Here is a 21,014-nt window from a genome sequence, read left to right on the forward strand (position 1 = left end):
ATTTGCCCTATTCCTCAGCAGCATTACTATTATGTGATCATTATCCCAGGTTAAAATTACCCCCAAATGTATCAGCAAAGCACTGCAATGTGCACACACCTGCAACAGCAAAGCCACGTTCTGTACTTTTGGAAAACATACATCCCCTTGTGAAGTAATCCATACAAGAGGTGCAGCTCTGTGTTGCAGCTCAGGAATCACAGTACCTGTCTGCCAATCCATGCATGCATGCTTGGAATACTGCAGTGGGAAACTGCCCTCCATTGTGGTGGCTTTGATGCAGTTTTCTGTCAGGGGTGCAGGAACAGGCACAGCCGTGCTCTGCATTCAGCTGGGCAGAGCTCCTGCCGTGCCTCGGCGAAGGCCACAAGCCCCGTGTGTGTCTTGCCCAGCACATACCTGTCCACTGGGGCGGGCAGCGGCAGTTGTAGGTGTTCACACCATCCACACAGACTCCCCCGTTCAGGCACTTGTGATTCGGGCAGTCGTCAACGTTGTGGCCACAGACGGTTCCCTCGAAACCTGGACAAAGCACAGACACGGCAGAATGAAATGGGCTTCCCACCTCTTTTGAAGAGAATTCAGCCCTCGTGCAGCTTGCCCTCTTTTCTTCTTTAAACATTCGCCCTGTTAACCTAATCCTGAGGAACCTCCATGTAGCACGTTGAACAGAGACTCTGTTGAATGCCTTTGCTAATAGCATGCAGGTCAGATGACATAGTTAAAACACTACTACCGTGGGTAGACAGCCAAATATGTTTTCACAACCAGAAAACACAAGGATTTTCTCTTTAAGTGACTAAGGAGGACTGTCATTCAAAGCAAACCATTCAAAAACCATTCAAAGCAAGACCAAGACAGTTTACTATGAGATAAGCTTGTCACTACCCACCAAGCTGCAGTTAGACCATCAGCAAGGACAAGCTTTTCCCATGGCAAAAAAGTGCCTGGCGTTCATGTCATGAATAGTTCAACACAGTCTGCCTTGGCAACGTCAAAGAAAGATCTTTCATGCTTTGAAAATGAGCTTCTAAATTCCTGATCCAGCCCTCTTTGGTGTTACACAAGTCAGTCAATCAACAAATTAGCCACCACCTAAGTGATGCTTACACACTAAGCCCTGACCAAAAACCAGAAACCAGATACCCTTCCCCAATGAAAACCCAAGCTTCTAATGAAGATAGCCACACTGACAAATCATCCTTGCTAGATCTCCCTCTCCTTTTCAAAGAAGTGGATACATTAGGGAAGGGAGTTTTCAATGATCTGTCTTCCCCTTGATTTCCCCTGTTGATTTAGTTCATGCTTCATTAAATAAACCTGCTATTTCTGCTCGATGAGAGCGCTATTTATCAAAGCACAAGTGGATGCATGCTAATGTGGATGAAGTAAATGATTCCAGAACACATATGTTAATTTAAAACATCAGCTCTGCCTCTTCACTGCTTTGGAATGTAATATTAACATGACAGAGTTCTCTCATCCAGAATTATGCTTTAACCCCTCTACTTTTGATGCCCTGTTCCAGACGTTTCCATAACATCTGTGTCAAGTCACACAGACCCTCTGAGCAACATCTGGTCCAGCGCAGATCATGCTGTGTGGCAGATGAGATGAGACTATAAATCTCTGAGGCAGTTTCTCCAGACTACTGCTACTCTCAAGAGACTTAGGTGATTCGTGTGTATTCCCATCTCTTGAATTTCTCCAACTGTACAGGTGAGTCAGAAGCGATGAGAAGTGCTGGCTCCAAGCTGTACCGAGTGCATTAGCATCCATCAGCAAGGAACAGCATTCAACATTAAAAAGAAACAAACAAAAAAAAAAAAAAACCACAAAAAACCACACAAAACCCAAACCAAAAGACCTTCAATATTACTCTCTGCTTTCACAGCCCTTCTGACCTCCACCCAAGATCCTAGAAATTTCATGACAGTAGGGAAGCTTAAAACTAAGAGGAAATACAATATAAGCCTGAATTCTAATCATTACAGCAGCACCTTCCTGGCAAAAGCTGCTGAGGAACAACAACAAAGGAATTCAATTAGTATCAGACCCCTGTGTTGAACATTATATAAAGCTACCAAGTATGAGCAAAGGCTCAGCTGTAAAACGCAGGGGTGTTCTATCAGCTTGTGTTTCAACTTGAGAGGAATCATCCCACTGACCACAGACTGCACTCACACCAGCACGTGACCAGCATGAAAATACACCCAGAACCACAAAGACACAAAGTTAAAGTTTTTATCCCTTCAGTACTGACAATATGAAGACCAGCCCTACTTTCTAATAAATGAACTGACAGCAAGCATTTATTTAGAAATGAATCTCACTGTACTTCACACAAATTTAAAGTGGCCCAGTGATTCTGAGAAATAATAAAGCATGGAAGTCACCCCAATACTAAAAACCTCACCAAGCCATTGTATATTTTCACATTTTAACCACTTACACTACCACCTAAGAGCTGGTCCTCAAACATCTCACACAAATGTAGAAAACCATTACTCCCACACTAAAGCTGGAGGATAGCAATGACAGTAGAACTGAGACAAGAAAAAAGAGTTTATAAAAAAAGAAAAAAAGGCAAGGCAGTAAAAAGGTTCAAGAGAAATGACACACAGACAAGTGTGCTCAGTCAAAAGACACCTCCAACAGAAAGGGAATCAGGAAGGCTTGAAACGGGGAAGACAACACTGTGTTGATTGCACAGCTGAAGAAAATAAAAGTTTGGTTTTTTTGGTAACTTCCCAAGTTCCCTTTAAATTTGTCTTACTCTGAAGAACAATTGTGGCTTACTTTCATAACACCTAAAAGCTGTAAAGGATGATTTTTGTGTCCTCTTCAAGTCCCCCTTACACTGCAATATTGCAATCTGCTTAGTTTGTAAATGAACCTGTCCTAGTGAAGTTTAGATTTCATTCTTAAAATCAGCCCTTTAGAGTCATGGTTGCCTGGGCCAACACACCTACATTTGAGCACGACAAGCATGAAGTTGCTCTGAGATATGTGAGCTTTTTTCTAGCTGGATCCCAGGATCTAGTTTCGCAGTTATATAATCTGATTCTTTTCCAGAAAGCCACAGAGTTCACTGTTTTGATGTATTTGGACACCTGACTCTATTTCCTGTTCCCCTCTGTGCTGGGACTCACTTTTTGTCCTTTGCTTTCTCCCTGCATGAGAATAGTTTGGAATACACATCCTGACTTTTGCTCTGTATCTCCAAGAACAAACTAAGGAATGAGAACCTCAAGGGGAAAAGCGTTCCCACTGCTAACAGCATGTTGTTCCTCCCCTAGTACACAGACTGACACAAGCAGATAACTTTATTCCTATGTCATCTGAAATCTCCACCCCATTCCAGAGCACCAGGCCCAATTCCCTTCAAATCTTACTCCTTAGCATTATTTCAACCTATAAATTACACCTCAGACTTTTCTGCAGGACCAATTAGTAATGGGGACACCTGAACGAAAACGTCAAGTTGTTGCCAGACTTAGGGCCCAAGGAAGGGAAATTAGGGATGTAGACTGCTAAAACTGAGCTGGGCTACTCCAGGTCAGAGAGTCAACTCATCTACAGCACGAGGGCACACATTCCACCTGGTATACCCCAGGGCTGCTGGCATGGAGAGCCTCACAGCCCACAGGAGGGTGCTCATCTCCAAATCCCAGCAAGCAGAGTCTTCCTGCCATGGAAATTCAGCGTGTGTTGGACCCCACTGGTGATGCTCACTGCATGGCACAGAGTGACGCTCCGCTAGGAACCGGCGTGAGGTTACTTCCTCTTCCCAGGAAGTGTTCCAGCTCTCATAAACAGCCTGCTCCAGCCTGACAGATCGTTTCCTGAACAAGCCCTTGGAATTCCCTTGGGTCCTTATCTTAGTTAATGGGTAATTATTTTGATGGATAACAATGAATAATCACTTTCCCAGCTAAGAACTTCCTCTATTGACTTGTTTAACATTCCATTAAAGTTTAGTTGCCAAATGAACTCCTTTTTTGTCAAATATTTATAACTACAAGCTCATTCTTCTATTTAAAGGAGTTGCTAATGCTTCAGGTTAAGTCTCTTTCAAGGAAATATTTTTGTCACTACTACTCTGTTATGATTGACCTAACATGCTCACTTGTCTGTAATCCCATTTCTACCTAAATCAACAAAGCCCAGAGGAAAAATGATTACACCAGATGGATAGAAAATGAGGTTACCTTTCAGACACATGCAATAGTGACAGTATATATAACTCCACTTTACACTCGCCATCAAATTACAACTTAACACATGACTTCATTAATTACCCAATGCAAAATTTGTTTGTGTACACCCACAAGTGACATACACAGTACTTGTGCGCCAGCAGAAAAGGCTGCTGTGACATGTAACTCTAGGTTCTAGGGTTTTCCTACATTTTCAAGCTCTTATTCTCATGTATCTGCATTTATAAAAAATTAAATTCGCTGAAAAGCCAAGAAGAAAATGTCTACAGGAAACAAGAAACCATTTCAGGGCCAGGCCAGAAGTAGTTTAATTATGCCTAAATTGCTGCTTGAACAGTTTCTTCAAAGTAGTTTTACAGGTCACAAGATGCAAAATCATATCAAAAACCACTCCCGCAGTTCGAGATGCCTCCTGCATCTGTGGCCATAACCCTGAGTGATGGCAACATCTTAAGGCAGTCCAGAAGGGCTAGAGCAATTCCATTTATAGTCACAGTATCATCGGCGCTGCTCCAATTCAGAGAGGGAGGCCAAAGAGGAATTTCTAGTCCATAATCCTGGCACACTCTTGCAGAGGAGCAGGCCTTGTTCACATCCTCCCTAGGCGTGACAGGCCACCATTTCTCTTCTCTTTCTGCTGACCTTTCCTTCCCAGACAAAACCTTTTCCAACACTTCAGAAATTCTGCTCTGCGCCAAGGGGGAAGAAATGGCTGAGTGCCTTGCCTTTATCAGAGTCTACTGTAAGCATTTGGGCCTCTACAACAGCTCCCTTTTTTGCTGTTTTTCAAATGACTAGTTTTAAAAATTCAAGCTAGCAAAACAGCATAGCCAACTCAAACAAATACAGGAAATACAGACGTGAAGGCTCTCAAAGCTGCATTAACTCAACCCCACTATACACATTGTGTAGGAAGTCAAAAAAAGCAGCTAATGATCCAAAATGTGTGAGCAGTGTAGATGTGTAGCTGTTACTACAGTAATCTCATTTTCATTTCCTGACCATAGTTCAGCCAGCCCACACACTTGTCTAAGGGAAAATCTGCTTCTACTCTGTCTTGTATGTCTGTAAGGGAATCACTAAAGCAAACTGTCTTATCAGCTTTACAGGATCAAGTCCCTCCAATTTCATCTTCCCCACTTCTTCCCCCCACCATACTGATCCCACATGAGGTCTAAAGTCCTTGAAATGGCTAAACAGATATGACTTTCAGAAAACTCTGAAATTCTGATTGTGACTGTTAATCCAGAGATACTTGGTCTATAATTTCATTTTAAAATGATGCAAAGCAGAAAAGCAATAAATTCCTTGAGAGGAAGTGTTAGTTAAGACACCAGCATTTTCAAAGCACTCTTTCTTCAAGCATAGTTAGAAATAATTGCTTCGAAAAATAAAGATCCATCCTTCTATTTTAAGATCGACTTTGATAAATTCTTGCTTGCTCAGGCAACCCAGGAAGTTGTTGAGCAGCCACTTGCTAAGGTTGGCAATGTACATTTAAGGTCATGTGAGTCAACACCTAAAGAAAAGATCTCCAAAAAGTGAACATTTTTCACAAGTTCTAAATGCACTTTCCACACATACCTGTGACTCCAAATGATCCTCATGAGAAGATTGTCATTCTACATTCATCCTAAACGGTATATGGCAGCTACATCTTTCACATAAATAACAACAGAGAAAGGCTTAAGGGGGGAGAGTTTACTTTTCCAGATTACCACACACCAACTGCTTGTATGCCAGACTGCAATACACTTAAGTAGGAAGTCTAGTCAAAAGCATTTCCAAACAATCAGTTTCCCATGGAGTTGAATTACTCAGTAAAAAAATATCAGCCTAAAAATACTCTGATATGCAAAGATGGCTAGTACTGCTCTGTGGTCGAGTATGACAAGTGGATAGGGAGCAAGAGGGATGAGACCACCAGGGCTCCAAGGTGACATAAGGTCACGTGTAGAGACGGGTGCCTTGAGTGACCAGAGCCCAGCTTGACACACAAAACCAACGCCGCCCGTGATCCTGAGCAAGCACATCATCCCTGCTGTGGATGAACTCAGGGCAGCCAACAGCATCAGAAAACAAGCAGTCATCATTTATTTGGAGACAAAAAAGGTGTGGTGAGTTGGAAATGATATCTTGTTAGATTTGGAGGAACTGGAGAAGAAAAAAAGGAAGATAATAGAACTTAATGTGTTTTAGGGGTAAAGACAGAGAAGGAGAAAGATACACATTCATTCAAGCACTAAAGTTAACTGTGGCCTTTACTGACACAAAACTATTTACAGAGGCTTGTGTTATGGGCATTTTGCATTCCAAATAGGCACTAGGAGATACCATCCTAACCTCCTTGAATCTACCTCATAGTTCTTACCTATTTGATTCTCTTCCTCTAATCAGGTTCCAAATAAATTTGCCATTTCCAGCTGCCTTCCCTTTCCTTCCCTTCCACATTATGAAATTCCAGCACTCAGACATTAACATCCTAGCAGAGCTTCCCGCCTTGCTGAGCTTTCTCTCCCTCCTACCTTCCACTACAGACATATCACACACAAACTCCAAGAGAAGCGTTCGGAAGAACACAGAGAGGAGTGCAGAGACAAGACTACAAAGCCAAGCACTCCGAAGCATTTACCTGGTAGGCAGTTGCACTCGAAGGTGAAGTCACTTGTCTGATGGCAGGTCCCTCCATTCATGCAGGGCGACGGGGAGCACGGCACATACACGCTCTCACAGTGGTGCCCTGTGTAGCCTGGCTTGCACTGGCAGCGGTAGGAACCGGGCAAATTGACACAGGTCCCACCATGCTGGCAAAGCCCTGGTGTGACACACTCATTCACATCTATCTCGCACTTCGGGCCGGTGTAGCCTGACAGGCAGATGCAGGAGAACTTATTTCCAGACACAGTACATGTACTCCCATTGGCACAAGGCTGAGATGTGCAGGCATCAATCCACTGGCAATCCCTTCCTGTAGGGAACCGAGACAGATTAACAAAACGTTATTTCTGTGGAAAATAGTACTTTTTTTCATGCTACCTCAAAATTATTAGTGTATTAAATCTTTGCATTATCACAGGAAAACTGATGTCTGCATTTTACAGTATTATGTTTGAAACGAAAATTCACTTGCGGTTACAGTATGAAGTCATTTACAAGGTAGCAGCAAGATATAGAATGTTGTGATTTATAAAAGTAACCCATGACCTGAAATCATACTATACACTGACAGTCACTCTTCTTCTACATGCCCTTCAAGAGTGAAAAGAGTAAGTTTCCATGCTTCTCCCCTCAGGCATCCAATTATAGTTTTTCCCACAGAAAGCTTTTGCTGGACAAATTTGCTGTCTTTTTTCCCTAGAAACTAGACTCTGAATTCAAAGTGTAACAGCCACTCCAGAGTAGCTTCTGCACTCAGTTTTCCCACATGGACAACCCTACAAGATCCAAATGCTTTTCTGCTGACGTGTAAAGGGTAGGGAGTTTGATTCCCTATTCCCCTTTGCTTTTTTTGGTCATGCAGTCATTTAGACTTCCTCTCATTTTTTTGTGCTGGAGTTAGAAAATTTGAGAGCATATTACTGCTGCCACAGAACATTCCAGGATGAAGCAATTCACAAAGGAGGGAGTCTGGAGGTACAAATGCAGAAGCCCACCTGTGTAACCTGGAGGACAGACACACTCATACGTTTCCTGGCCGAGGGGATGACAAGTTCCTCCATTCAGGCAGGGCTGGGACACGTAGCAGAGGTGAGATTCTGAGTACTGACAGTCCTCTCCCGTGAATCCTGGAGCACACTTGCAGGTAGGCTTTCCTATCAGAGAGGCAACTTCACAAGTTCCCCCGTTCTTACAGGTATTGCTCTCACAGGGGTTTCTGTACTGACAGTAGTCTCCAAGAAAGCCTTCTCGACACCTGCAACAGAGAAGAAATGAATTGCAGCACACTCACCTGAAGCCTTGCTGTCCTGGGAAGATTTCAGGAATGGAAGTTCCATGGCCACTGAAAGTCTTGAAACTTGCTGTAATTAACAGTAACACTAACAAACCTAAACATTAACATCACAGATGTAACAGGGACTTCCTGTGGGACTGTCTCAAATGAGATCACTGAAAATTTAAGTTCAAGTTGTGAAATCGCTTGTTACAAAATAAATAAGCACCACATTCAATCACAGTTATATCAATGCAGAACCTCGTTCTTGCACTTCCCTTCAAAACTTCAGTAAAAGCCTAAGTGTTAAAGAGTTGCTGAATAACAACTCCTTGCACCTACTCCCATTCTAACAAGCATCCTTTTCTAGAACAAAATCAAGCAGTATAATAGGTATTAACATCAGGTATCATCCATCTTTCGCAATATTTATAAACATTGTAGAAATGAAGTGTCTAGGGGCCTGAAGATCTGTAGCAGATCTTTCTCCACAACACTCCCGTGAGACAGGAATATACTGTTATCCTCATGTTGATAAGTGCATCTGGGACTGTGACATGCTGAAGCCTGCACTCAAATAGCAACACAAGCACTGCAGTCAGGTCTCCCACGCCCCTGGCTAGTACCCTAACGACAAGGTCATTGTTCCTCTGTCTCCCACAGAAAAACGAGTACACACACACTATCTACAACCAGGGCAATATTTTATACAAAGATCTCCGACTGCAGAATAATTGCAGTTATTTCTCTCTAACCTAAACTTATGTCAATACAGTCTGACTATGCCTGTCAGCTGTAATCCATCTTTTAGCTGGCCTTTGTACCACACATTTTCCATTTAACTTCCAGAGATAAAGGATGCAGGCAAGCAAGCCTGCAAAGCCCACCTCTGCATCACCCACAGTCCCATTTGCTTCTTTCAGGTAGCAGAAAGCTGCAAGGGTATGCTCTGCATAAAAATAACATCTAACATACAGGACTGTCCACTTGCAGTTTTTTCTATAGTGCACAGCTACATGTTAACTGGTGAGTAACCCAAGATACACACAGCCTTGGAGAACATGTATTTCACTTTAAAAAAAAGTCAGAGGTGAACACTAGATATGCTTTGTTCCAGACCAGGAGAGGTGCAATTATTAAATCAATGAGTTACTCAAACCTAAAGGGAGGAGACTGCAACTGCAAGAAATACACAAAGTCTCAAGTTAGTCCTCACACGTGAATGTATCAGCAGAAAGGCTCCCTTTTCCTTAAACACTTAAAAGTGTATGGTTGATTGGAAGGGGAAAAAAAACCAAAACCAAACGAACAACAACCAACACCAAGAAAACCCCACCACAACAGAACAGCACACCTAACTGGATAGGCTTTACAATTCAGCTGAAAAATCAAAGTATGGTCACGAAGCTGTGTTTTAAACAGAATCCTACAGGGATCTGCCTTTGTTCCTATGCTATTCAACACGCCTATCTATGATTAACAACAGAAAACCTCAGTGCTGGTCAAACACACAGGTAAGAGAGAAGACAAATTCCTGATAGACCACAGTAAGACAAACGGCTTAACAAGGCAGTCAGCACCTAAAATGTACTTTAGAACTGCTAAGTCACACATCTAGAAACAAAACATACACAGCAGCCCTCCCAAAAGAGGAGACTGATCTGGGAATGACATACTTGCTCTGGAGAGTCGTAACAGTCAGATAAAAGTGAATTCCTAGTGAGACATTTGGCCAGGAATACTTTACATGGACAAACAGCAAATATCAAAGTAGGAATAAATGAGATTATGTTATACCTGATAAATGCTTGGCACAACCATTACATGAGTTCTGGTGTTTGCTCTTTAAGAAGGAAGAGCTGAAGTGAATTCAAAGAAGCCAGTAGTAATGATTAATAGAAAACTGGCCACAATGAAAAGCTCAGGTAGCTCAGTCTATTTATCAAAAGGAAAAAGGAATGAGACAGCTAACCAAAAGCTCCAAGTACCTACAAAAACTCAGATTTAACAATAATTCCCAATCTAGAAAGCACAAGGGATAACAGACATGAGCATTTAAAAGTTGAAGCTAGATGAATTCAAATTAGAAATAGGGTAATATCTTTAGACACAGACAGTCTCTCAGCAGCAGAGAGAAACAACTGGAACAACGCATTTAAGGTTGCAGTGGAATTTCTCCATCACTCATGCTTGTTTAAAAGAACACCAGGATTGGCTGTTTCAGGAAGAGTATGCACGCTAGTTCAAACAAAGCTGTTCAGAGAGGTTATTATCCAAGTTATGCAAGGGGTCATTACTAGATGACCACAACTGTTTTTTCTCATGTTAAAATTTATTAACTAGCTTTAGCCGTATGTGTAAAGCAGGAAAGTCACATAATAGATGTGCGTAATTGTAATTTACCATTGCCCACACCCAAATTAGGCTCCTTTCACCGTATCTTAATACTTTCAACTTCATACCCAAGAGCAGACATGAAAGAGGAGATTTTGCAAGGCGAGGCAGGATTAATAAAGTTACAGAAAGCAAATCCTGAGACAATACCCATGCAGAGTATCCTCTGCCTCTTGTGCCACCCTCGGTGTAACAGCCGAAGGCTGTCGGTCAGCACGAGCTGCAGCCACATCACACAAGAGGCTTCGGGTATTCTGGGCCTAAGCCACGGCAGTTCTATAGACTTCCTTTAACATCCCAAATCCCTCCTCGATTCAGGTTGGAAATCAGTCCAAACGCCAGCGGGCTACAGCACAGCTTTGTAGGAGCTCAATCACAGAGAAATCTGGCACCCAGCGAAGACGGCTGTGCCAGAAGCTGGAGGACTGCTCGACTCCCACGGCATTCAAGCCTGCACACGGTGCACTGGCTGGCTCTGCTCACAGACCGTCTGGGTAACCACGGTTAAATCATGTCTCTGGACATCTATATATGCAGCCAGCAATTGTGTAAAGACAAACTGAACTTCAGTCCCAGAAGTCTTACAAGTTTTGGTCATAGGGATTCCTTCTGGTTTTACCACCATCAGTGATGGGGGATTTGGGCAGCTAAGCAGTCCTCAGTGTCAGCAGTGCACCAAGCTCCTCAGACTAAAGGTCACAGGCACAGGACACGCACTTGTAGTTCTCTTTATCATGAAAGAAAGAGCAACAAACCAGAACTTCACAGAACCCCAACTAGGCCATCTCATAAGGCAAATGAGCTACTCCAACACCACCCACTCCACCACCAACTACAAAATAAACCAAAACACACCTAGAAGTTGAGTCCTAAAGTGATTCTTCATTGAAAGACTGTAAAGCAAACCAGAAAGTCTAGAGGAACATTTCATGTTTTGTCCACAAGCAGCAAACTACCGAAATATGTCTCCTCTCCCACCCACCAACACTCAGGGATGCTGGAAAGTGCATTTAACTGTTGCTCCTAAACAACACTGATTAAGAATATTGCTGGTACAATTTAAAAGGAAAGCTGAGATCTGTGCTCTGAGACAACACAACCATCACCCACAAACAGCCCAGCATTTTGTACACAAATGTTCTGGTACAAAGTTGAAGAGCGCTCCAAGACCAGGCTTGTTCTGGTATCTTCTGAGGCTAATCAGAAAAACATGAGGGAATGCTCCAGCAGGGAACAGCAAAAGCTCTTTTAACTTTAGTTCTTTATATCTGGAAGGACAAAGCCTTACAGACTATGCCAGAGGGAACGTGCCTGCCTGTGGAAAGATGGTAGGTCAGGTACACACAGCCCCCGTACCCACCATTTTGTTCTCCCCCTGGAGAAGTGCTTGGTCACACAGTTATGCAACTTTCCCCTCCAGCAATTCAGTGCAAGCCTTTTTGAATGTTACAGAACAAAAAACCTACAGTCCAGATTTTCAACCATGTCTCCTGTCATCAACATTTCTAGGCACAAATACTAGTAATTTAGTTCTAAATGTTGGTGTAGACAAAACTGCAAATATTTGCCCCCGATTCATGGGGGATTCATTGGGCACCACATTGTTCCTCTAAAGATAGAGGCAAACACTGCAAAAGTGTAGTCTAAGTCCAGACTTTTTTAAAGGATATGATTAAACTCAACAGCAACTCCAGCTTCCCACCACCCCTGCTCTGCTCTCATCCCATCCTACTCTTTCAAGTTCCCTTTAGGAGAGGAAAAAAAAAAAGCCACTTGTCTACAGAGCAGCTTAAAATTGTAGCAGCTTGTGTCAGCTCCAAATGACATGCTCAGAACAGGAAACCAAATCTTTTCCAAATAAAAGCCACTGTTTCTCCTCAGTTTTCCATCTAACACTCAGAAAAAGAAACAGGAAGATGAAGTTTGTTCTGGCACTTTCTGGAAGCACATGAGGTCTCTTAACCTACTTCAACAGGAATTTAATCTTTTAAGAACAAATTTCACATACAACTTAATTCAAATCATGATTTCTGAAAGCTAGAGAGTTTGAAATGGGAAAATGTCCTGTGGGCTGCATCAGCTATGCAGCTGCTTCTAATTAAAGCTTCTCCTTTACTCTCTCTGGGCTACTTTCCAGCACAAATACTTTAGAGCTCAGCCTTTTTTTTTTTTCCCTCCTCCTTTTCAGCTCCAGCCTGCATTTGCCTTAGCTCAGGCTCTCATGGAGCTAAACAAGAGACGTAAAAACAAAACGAAGGTATTTATCCCAGTTTGAAGTATCCACAAATCCACAGAGCTGCATTCACTCTAACAACCTAATGCTGCAAGTGAAAGTAAAAAGATTCACGAAAGCTGCACTTCTGGCTCTTCTGCCACAAAACCACGTTGAAGTTACCTTCCAAAACTTAGTTCTCTCCTGCTCTCAACAGACTTCTGGAAAGTATGTCTGGTCTGTTGGAAAAACTTCCTCATCTGCCGTACTATATTTGCCTGGGCACATTCACAAGACAGTCTCTTCAAATGCACCTTATAGACAATTTTAACCAGACTTCCAGATGTTTGATTTTCATGGGAGTTTTCTACTCAGGCCCATGATATCATCTGGAGATGTACAGAAGGAAGCAGATGGTTTTCATTTAAAAAGCGAAGGGAAGAATTTCCTAGTAGTCTTGCTTCTCCCCCCCTCAACCCAATACTCCCTTCTCTTTGACTGGAAGATGCTTCAACAGAGAGGGAAAAAAAATGCAGTCTGATGACTAACGTGAGAAGGGTCTCAGCTATTTTGTTACAGATTTTAACCAGACTTCCCTCTGGCTCCCAGGTTCTGACTCCCACACCTACACCTCCTCTCAGGAGGGAAAACAGGATTCTCTGGTTAGCTTCACAAAGGCTCCTTCCCATGTCTCAAGGCACCCATTTATGCGTCATACTTTGAATGCAAACTGTGGGATGGGACGGCCTCTCTGCTCTGCGTTTAAAGCAGCACACAGCTATTGTTCCTCGTGCACAGAAAGTGCCTCTCCAGCGTTCCACTCCACAGTGCTCCGAGGAGCAACAGCAGCCACAGTCTGAACAGGCAAGGTTTAGTTCAGCTTTTTCTGCCCATCAGAGCACTGAACAGCTTTTGGTCTGCACAACAGAAAATTTTGACTGAGTGACCGAAGTCACAATTCTGTTCCCAGAATTGAAGCTAACAGTGTGTGTACCCTTCCCTTTTTCCTCTGCCCTGGTCTCAAGGGTCTCCTTTAACTTCTGAAAGGAGACAGAAGGAAACAGAAAAGGGCAGACCATTCTCAGAAAGGGACAACTTTTCAACTTCTGCATTTAGCCTCTTCTGGAAAACTCTCAGACCTCATCCTGCTACAAGGTCTCCTATGGGTATTCCCCATTCAATGGTCTAGGAGGGATTAGTCTCATGAGACAGATCCTAAGAAGATGATATCAGTTGCAGTCTCAGAAGCAGCGCTGCAGTCTAGGATCTTGCCTTCAGCCCCAGAAGTCCTCTTAAATCCAAGCTAAAATTAATTTATGAAAATCTAGCTGGAAGGAAAGGTAGGAAAAAACCTGGCGAGGGTGTCGGAATTACTGATGGTTAGAACTGGGATAGAAGCCCCTTACTGCCATGCTATTGCTGACCTGAGTTTAGCATTATTTGAAGTCCTCCTGTTGCCAGTCTGCAGATAAGAGGTAAAAATTCTATCATGCAATGTAAAAGGTACACAAACTTCTGCATCTGGTGAGAAAAACGCTGCTTGCTGAAGAGAGAGGAGCACACAAAGCTGCACAAACCCTGACAGCTTGGGGCACGAGAGGATGTGCTGAAGGAGATCGTGCTTTTGGCACCTCGGTCTCCCCATTTGACTAAGCACAGCTGTGAGGTTTTTTTACACCAGCAGGACTAACAAAAGACTTTAGTGTTAGAGCAGTACTTGGTTTCATACGGGGCTATGGCTATCCCTTCTGGACACATGAGTTGCAACAGTCCTAAGGTCAAAAATTCAATCTTCAAAGCCTGCCAAGCATGAGAAGTAGCAAAGCCCAGTTTCCTCCCTAAACCTTGGAGCACCCCTAGGTCAACTCCCTTCCCACTTCTGCTTTTCTCCCTGGCACAGTCTTGCTTCTGCTCCCTGTCACTGAGGTGGTAAGTTGGGAGAGGCCACAGCTGTCAAACATGGAGAAATCACTTAAGAGACTCTCCTTTAGGGCCCAGTCCCACTCCAAGCACAGAGAGACTGCTCAGTCCTAAATTCATGTGCAGAGTAGATCCTTACACTCAGAAAACAGCAGCCAGCAATGCCAAAATCTCTGCTTAGCTTGTCCTTGAAACAGCTCCTTGTACCCACACCTTCCTTCCCAGTCTGCTGCAACTGCAGAAACACTGCAAGTTCACAGTACTACCCCACAGACTCTTCCTATTACTGCTTCCCCAGTCATCCAGCAGCAGGAAGACGAGAGACAGTTTTCCTGTGATGTTCACAATTAGCATTAAGCAACAAGGAACCGTTATCCCACTTCTCTGCTGGATATGAAAGGATGCCAGAAGACTCCTTCGTGTTTGACACCTCAGTGTGCAAAAGGCTGCCTGGAGATGCTTTGAGGGGGGGGGAAAAAAAAGCCACCATCACAACAAAAAAACCCATCACAGTGCAATGCAAAGCCAAACTCCAAACCGAACTGAAACTGCTTTTTGTCAAAGCAGGACTTAAAAAGCTTGGAAGGATGGGTGCCCTCTACAATGTTGCTGCAGATACAGGCATATTCCTCGGAATAAGGCCTGCACCTTCACCATGCTGGTCGTTGAATGAGTATAGAAAGAGCTCTCACACAAAAAAATCTGGCCTTGGAAGATTCAAACGCAGGAATGTGTAATTTTCTAAATATAAAATCAAGGTCAGGAGAGGTCAGGAACTCTATCAAACAGTGCCACGGAACGACAGCCATAGGCCAGCAGCGTCACCAAGGGAACGGAGATACTTAAAGGGCGCTCACAAGAGCAATCTGATAAAGATCCAACCCCTGCTTCCTTACAAGGGTCACAATCACTGTTCCCATAACAGATGCCAGATACACCATAATAAAGGTTTCTTAGTAGAAAATCAGTTTCTTTTTTTTTTTTTTAATGGAGTAGATGCTACAGGATTTTCGGACAAAGAAAGCTGTTTAAGCACTAAGCTGCCATTAGCTGCTGGGCCAAATATCTAGACTAGGTGCTTTGTTATCAGTGCTTACTCATGTCTTATGACATTTGATTTCTGCTGATGCAGGTTCTCCCTCAGCCATTCGCTTGATTCTTACAGACAGCAAGATTGACTGGATGGTCTGACCACACACTACAACAAACAGTTCGGCTGAGAGGAGATACAGAAAGAGGAAGAGAGCCTGTTACAATAACTTATTGCTCAGCAGAGGAAGTACTGCAGATAACTTGAAAAAAGTGGAAGGGGTGGAGATGTTGCTAATCATTCAGTGATCCTGCAGAGCCAGAAGCAAAAACATTTCTACTCTTACAGTCATCAAAAATTCAGAAAGTCGTTTACATTACTAAACCAGGTTGAAAGTTCCCCTATTCAGAGTTCCTCATAGTGCAGGAAAGAAAAAAAAAAAGTTAAAACCAAAACAGGATGCTAAGAATCAGGCTGCTAAAGGTAGAGACTCCACAACTGAGGTGGGTTTTGCTACTTTTTTCCTTCCTTTCTGCAAAAAGAGTTCTTGAGCCACAACTAAAAAAAAACCAGACACATACTAATCTCTGTATGCAGTCCTTTCCAATTACTCTGGCACCTGCAAAGGAACTGAGCTGTTACTTGAAGGAGGGGTTGGCTTAAAACCTGCAAGAACACTCTGCACAAGAAGGAGGAAGGCAACATTAGAATTATAAATAACTCTGTGCACTAAAAAAATGTAAGAGCGGTCAAAGCTGCCATTGTAATGAGGGAAATGTGTCAAGATCTGGACTGCACTACAAATAGTGAGCAGAAGTTAATCAGATGAAAAAACTTAGACTATAAAAGAAACAATTGTTAGGACATGGTTAAGAGAAACATGCAAGCTGAAGAAAACATCCTTAGGAAGGTACAAGCAGCACCAACATCAACACTAGTCTTATTACCTTCCTTGTGACCTACATTCTTTGGCTCCAGACTACCATGCTTAAGTACACATCAGAAAGACCTACTAACGTCACACTATTTCTTGTTTCAGTCTCAAAATACAAGCGTAAAGCAGGAAGAGTTCCAGCTTTCTTTTCAGAAGGGCAGCTCGTTTCAGCCGACATCAATACAAAGCCATGGAAAGGAAAAGACTAGGAAGCAGCAGGAGTTAGAAATTTTAAAAGAAACAGAATAACAAGTCACACATTTGCTTTTCTGTGGCCTTCCAGCACATCAGGTATTGATTTGAAACTGAGAAGAACCTCAAATTAGATTCTGATTTCCCCTTTGTGTGTCACAGGTGCAACTTAAGCATATTGAGTTTTATGTACCATGTTAGTAGAGAACTAAAGGTTGTGGCTAGGAAAGATGGATGTGTAAAGAACAGTAAAGAGCAGAGCTGTGTGTTAACTAGGCTGAATCAATAAGACAAAACTCACTAATATTTAAAGAATTCTAGTATTAAGATAGTGATTTAGAATGCTAGAAAATTACATCACTTGCAGTGATGAAGTAAACAATGTTTCGAAGATAATCTGTTTACTGCAGACATAGTAAATTAAACCTGCCAAACAAGGAGGATACATCTTTTGACAAAATATCCCTTCATAAAAAAAAAAAAAAAACAAAATCCAAATACTGCAGTTTGAAAGGTGAACTACATTTAAATAGATGTGATATCATTGTCCAGACACCACACACCCTGTCAAAGCTTCTGCTGATGAGTTTTCCACGCAGCAGCAAAGTGAAGGCACCACTGAAGATGGGTGTCAACATTTACCAAAATCAATTACATAATAAAAACAAACCACGATGTTTGTTTGGATTGTTTTGTTGGTTTGTTTTTGCAACTCCCAGATATTACCTGCACTTAAGCATGTAGAAGGGAACTGAGATGCTTCAAAGTGCAGAATAGTTCCGAAAAACCACAAAAATATTCAAACTGGGGCTGAAGCTCTAAAAAGTAAGGCAAGCTATAAGATGAAGAGCAAGTTTCAACTTTATTTGTGGGCCTGGAAACAAGGTACAGAGTTTACCTCTATGATTGACTTGGCCTCAGTTCCTCATTTAATGCAAAGAAATCCTACTGACAAGATCCAAACCCAAGAATTCCAGATTTCTTACATTACAAAAAGCTAGAACACAAGAAGTAACACATTATCAAGAAACATAAACAGTCCTGATGGCGCTGAAAGTGCCCACTAAGAAAATCTTAAGAATTCACATTTCCTTTCTGGCTAGGACCCTGAATGAAAGATTGGTAATTAAATGGATAAGAAATGAAATCAACTTACTTGCAATATCCTGTACCATTTTGATACGAAATGCACTTTCCCTCATTAACACATGGCTTGGAATCATCCATACACTGCAAAGCTGAAAGAGAAGAAAACAGTCAAATCAGTAGCCACAATACATGTCAAGTCAAAGCTTCACGAGCATATTTGGGCAAAAGAAAATTTTATAAGACTGGAACAAAAACAAAGACACTATCACATAGTTTAATTTCATCTCTGGCAGCATCAAAAGAGCCAGACTGAAAGAAGAATCAAATACAGATTTGTTCATCAGGCAACCAAATCTTTCCAGAATATCTGTTAGGTAGATTTTCAAAGCAAAGCATTCAGTAATTTCAGCAAGCTACAAAGGCATTCATGTCAGCACCTGCATATTTTGGGTTAAATGTCCCCAGTTACTACTTTCTGATCAAAATTCTGGACTGAAAGTCTCTGAAATAAGAGGCAAGTACCCCTAAGCCTTCTTACAGAATATTTTGTCTCAAACTCTTTCCTTCTTTTTTATTATCTCTAGGAACACTTGGCACTGAAACAGGGCCATCCGTCCCCTCATGAGCTCACCTGCCAAACATCTCTAGCAATCCATAATTTTCTGCAACATCTACTGTTGTGGCATTCTGATTTCAGACAGAATTGTGTTTGAGAGCAAGTGAAAACATCAGAGCTGTTAACGACTTTCAGCAAAGAATTTGGTATTTCTAAGGAGGAGATGTTCTAACTCAAACTCAATATTTTCACTGCTATGTTTTTAAAAAGGCATTAAGTATGATACCATTCAAGGTTGCTCAATTTTTATCCAAATCTAGTGGAAGCTCTAGTGATGGAACCAACACATCAGCTCCAGCTCTGGCAAGTGCTTGTCCCATCACAGGGACCTGAAGCAGCACTCGGTGCCTATTTCTGAAGTGACCAGAAGGGTGAGAATTATGAAACCCTGCAGGAGCAGAGTGCACTCTGGAACCACAAAAATTTAGCCAGTCCACCTAGACCACAGTCTGCCATTTGAATAGCACCAAACGAGCAGATAAAAGCTCCTGGAACCAGATCATCTGGGTTCTATCCCAAACTGATCCACATATTAAGAAGTCACAAGCTCTTCCCAGCCTCCAATGCTGTTTCCTGGCTCCCAAACTCAAACAATTCCATGCCTTTATGGACCTCATTTCCACAACCTTTTTGTATTTGGGAAAGTATTTAAACAATCTTAATTAAAGGCACCTCCAGGCATCAATAATACCCAACCACCTAAACTGCCAGCTGCTGTATGGCAGATTCCCCCTCCCTTTTTTTTTTTTTTTTAAGGATTGTTTTCCTTTCCCCAAGAGGTATTAAATTTCCAATACAAATTCAGTAAGAGGCCCCAGGGAAAACTGGTCCAAACCACCACTGAAGTTGATACACTGGTGACCTAAGGAATGGGATTCAGAAACAGAAGAGTTAACACATCAGTCCCACTAAGCTCTCCCTGCAACCAGCCCAAATTCAGTCCAGCAATTGGACAACTTGGAACAGACTTTAGTTCTGCTGTCCAGAGCTTTAAGTGTTATTTCTCAATAACCCTGGAGCACATAAACAGGTCACACACACTACGAGGCACTATAGGAACGTTTCACGCTTGCAACCCCTGTAGAGAATACAGTTAAATTAAACTCAGTTCCCCAGGAAAATTATCAGTGTTTCCCACAATACAAGTATGCTTATTGCTGTTAACTTGATTTCTGAAAAAGGGGCACTTGGATGGCGCTGCTTCTGCAGAGCTCTCAGGAAATGAACAAAATTCCACTCTGAGCCCCTTTCAGATAACCCCTGAGGTCAGGGTAACCAAGCGACCGAAATATTAACACGGATTTTGCACGGCATTCCCTCCCACAGAGGGCAAGAACACTTACGCTGATTTGCACCTGTCTGACAATTTTTATCCCATTTAACGGCAACATCCACATGGCTTTGACTCCCAACTTCATCTGCTGCTGTCTAACACTGCAGCAGCTTGTTTTCACAGCGAAGATTAGCTCCAGTTAGCAGAGCTCGGTTACACTGTGTCCAAGAGAAACTGCACTGTGTCCAAGAGAAAGTGTAACGATTCCGACAACTCCCACCACCCCTGCTACTCCAGGGAAATGGAGGAGGGTTAAAGCGAGCCTTCCCACATTTCAAGAGAACCACGAGGGGAAGCAGGCTTGGTATTCTCATCTCGCCACCTTGAATTTTCATTCTTTTCACACCAATCAAGCCAGTGAAGCAAATACTCGGAGGATTATTTCTTTTGTGCTCAATCTTTCAAACACAATTTTGTAACCCCGTCGAGTACCCGCGTCCCCAGTGAGAACGGAGCAGCCAGTTGATTTTGTAACCCACATAGTAAAAGCTTAACTAGCACTTGGCCAAAAACACCCTGCAGCACAACTGCACGGAGGGGAACAAGAGGCTGATGGCTTTTGGAGTCACAGTAAGGATCCAAATAAGTGATTCCAGTTTGGTTTCCTGGGCCAAAATACAGACACAGCAGAGAGGATTTAGCAAAGCAACCATTAACTTTTGCCCAGGTTTTTGACAAATTATTCCCACCTTGAACTGCTGTTTAGCAGGTCATTAAACTACTACCAGCCCTTACAATTCTTTAACAGACACAACGGGGCAATAAATTTTTAAATATATATTTTGTCTATAGTAACTCAGAAGTGAAAGACACTAAGAAAAAGTGCAAAATATTTTTGTGTTTGTTTTCGGCTTTGGACTAAAATAGGCTGAAAATAAATATTTTGAAATGCAACTACAGCTGAAGTGAATGTAAATGTAACCATATTCTATATTAAAATGAGTATTAAAGAGCCACGTGATTTAAAAAAAAAAAAAAAGAAATCACAAGGGAAATCAAAGACTACAGTTCTCACAGTAAAATTAGCATTTCTTTGCACAAAGCACTGTCTTCCTGTATTTCATGATATCTTCCACAATTTCACAATGCATGCAAAACATGTCATTTCAACACTACTTACTTCAAAAGCTACTTCTCTGCTAC

At 42.3% G+C, this 21,014-nt stretch overlaps 1 protein-coding gene across 2 annotated transcripts in view; it reads right to left on the reverse strand.

The window, feature by feature from the left end:
- The window catches only part of NOTCH2 (notch receptor 2), a 75,502-nt gene extending 57,436 nt beyond the window's left edge, over positions 1-18,066 (reverse strand). For both annotated transcript variants that reach the window (XM_018079077.2, XM_025895802.2), the window contains exons 1-4: positions 17,990-18,066; positions 7,874-8,133; positions 6,853-7,188; positions 400-522 (exon numbers count right to left, since the gene is read on the reverse strand). In XM_018079077.2, coding sequence (XP_017934566.2) covers positions 400-522; positions 6,853-7,188; positions 7,874-8,133; positions 17,990-18,060 — 790 coding nt within the window. In that variant the 5' untranslated portion in view covers positions 18,061-18,066. The remainder of the gene's footprint in view (positions 1-399; positions 523-6,852; positions 7,189-7,873; positions 8,134-17,989) is intronic.
- Positions 18,067-21,014: the final 2,948 nt, after the last annotated feature.

This window comes from Manacus vitellinus, unplaced genomic scaffold (genome assembly GCF_001715985.3).
Source record: "Manacus vitellinus isolate BGI_N305 unplaced genomic scaffold, ASM171598v3 scaffold_44_pilon, whole genome shotgun sequence".
Taxonomy (NCBI): Eukaryota; Metazoa; Chordata; class Aves; order Passeriformes; family Pipridae; genus Manacus; species Manacus vitellinus.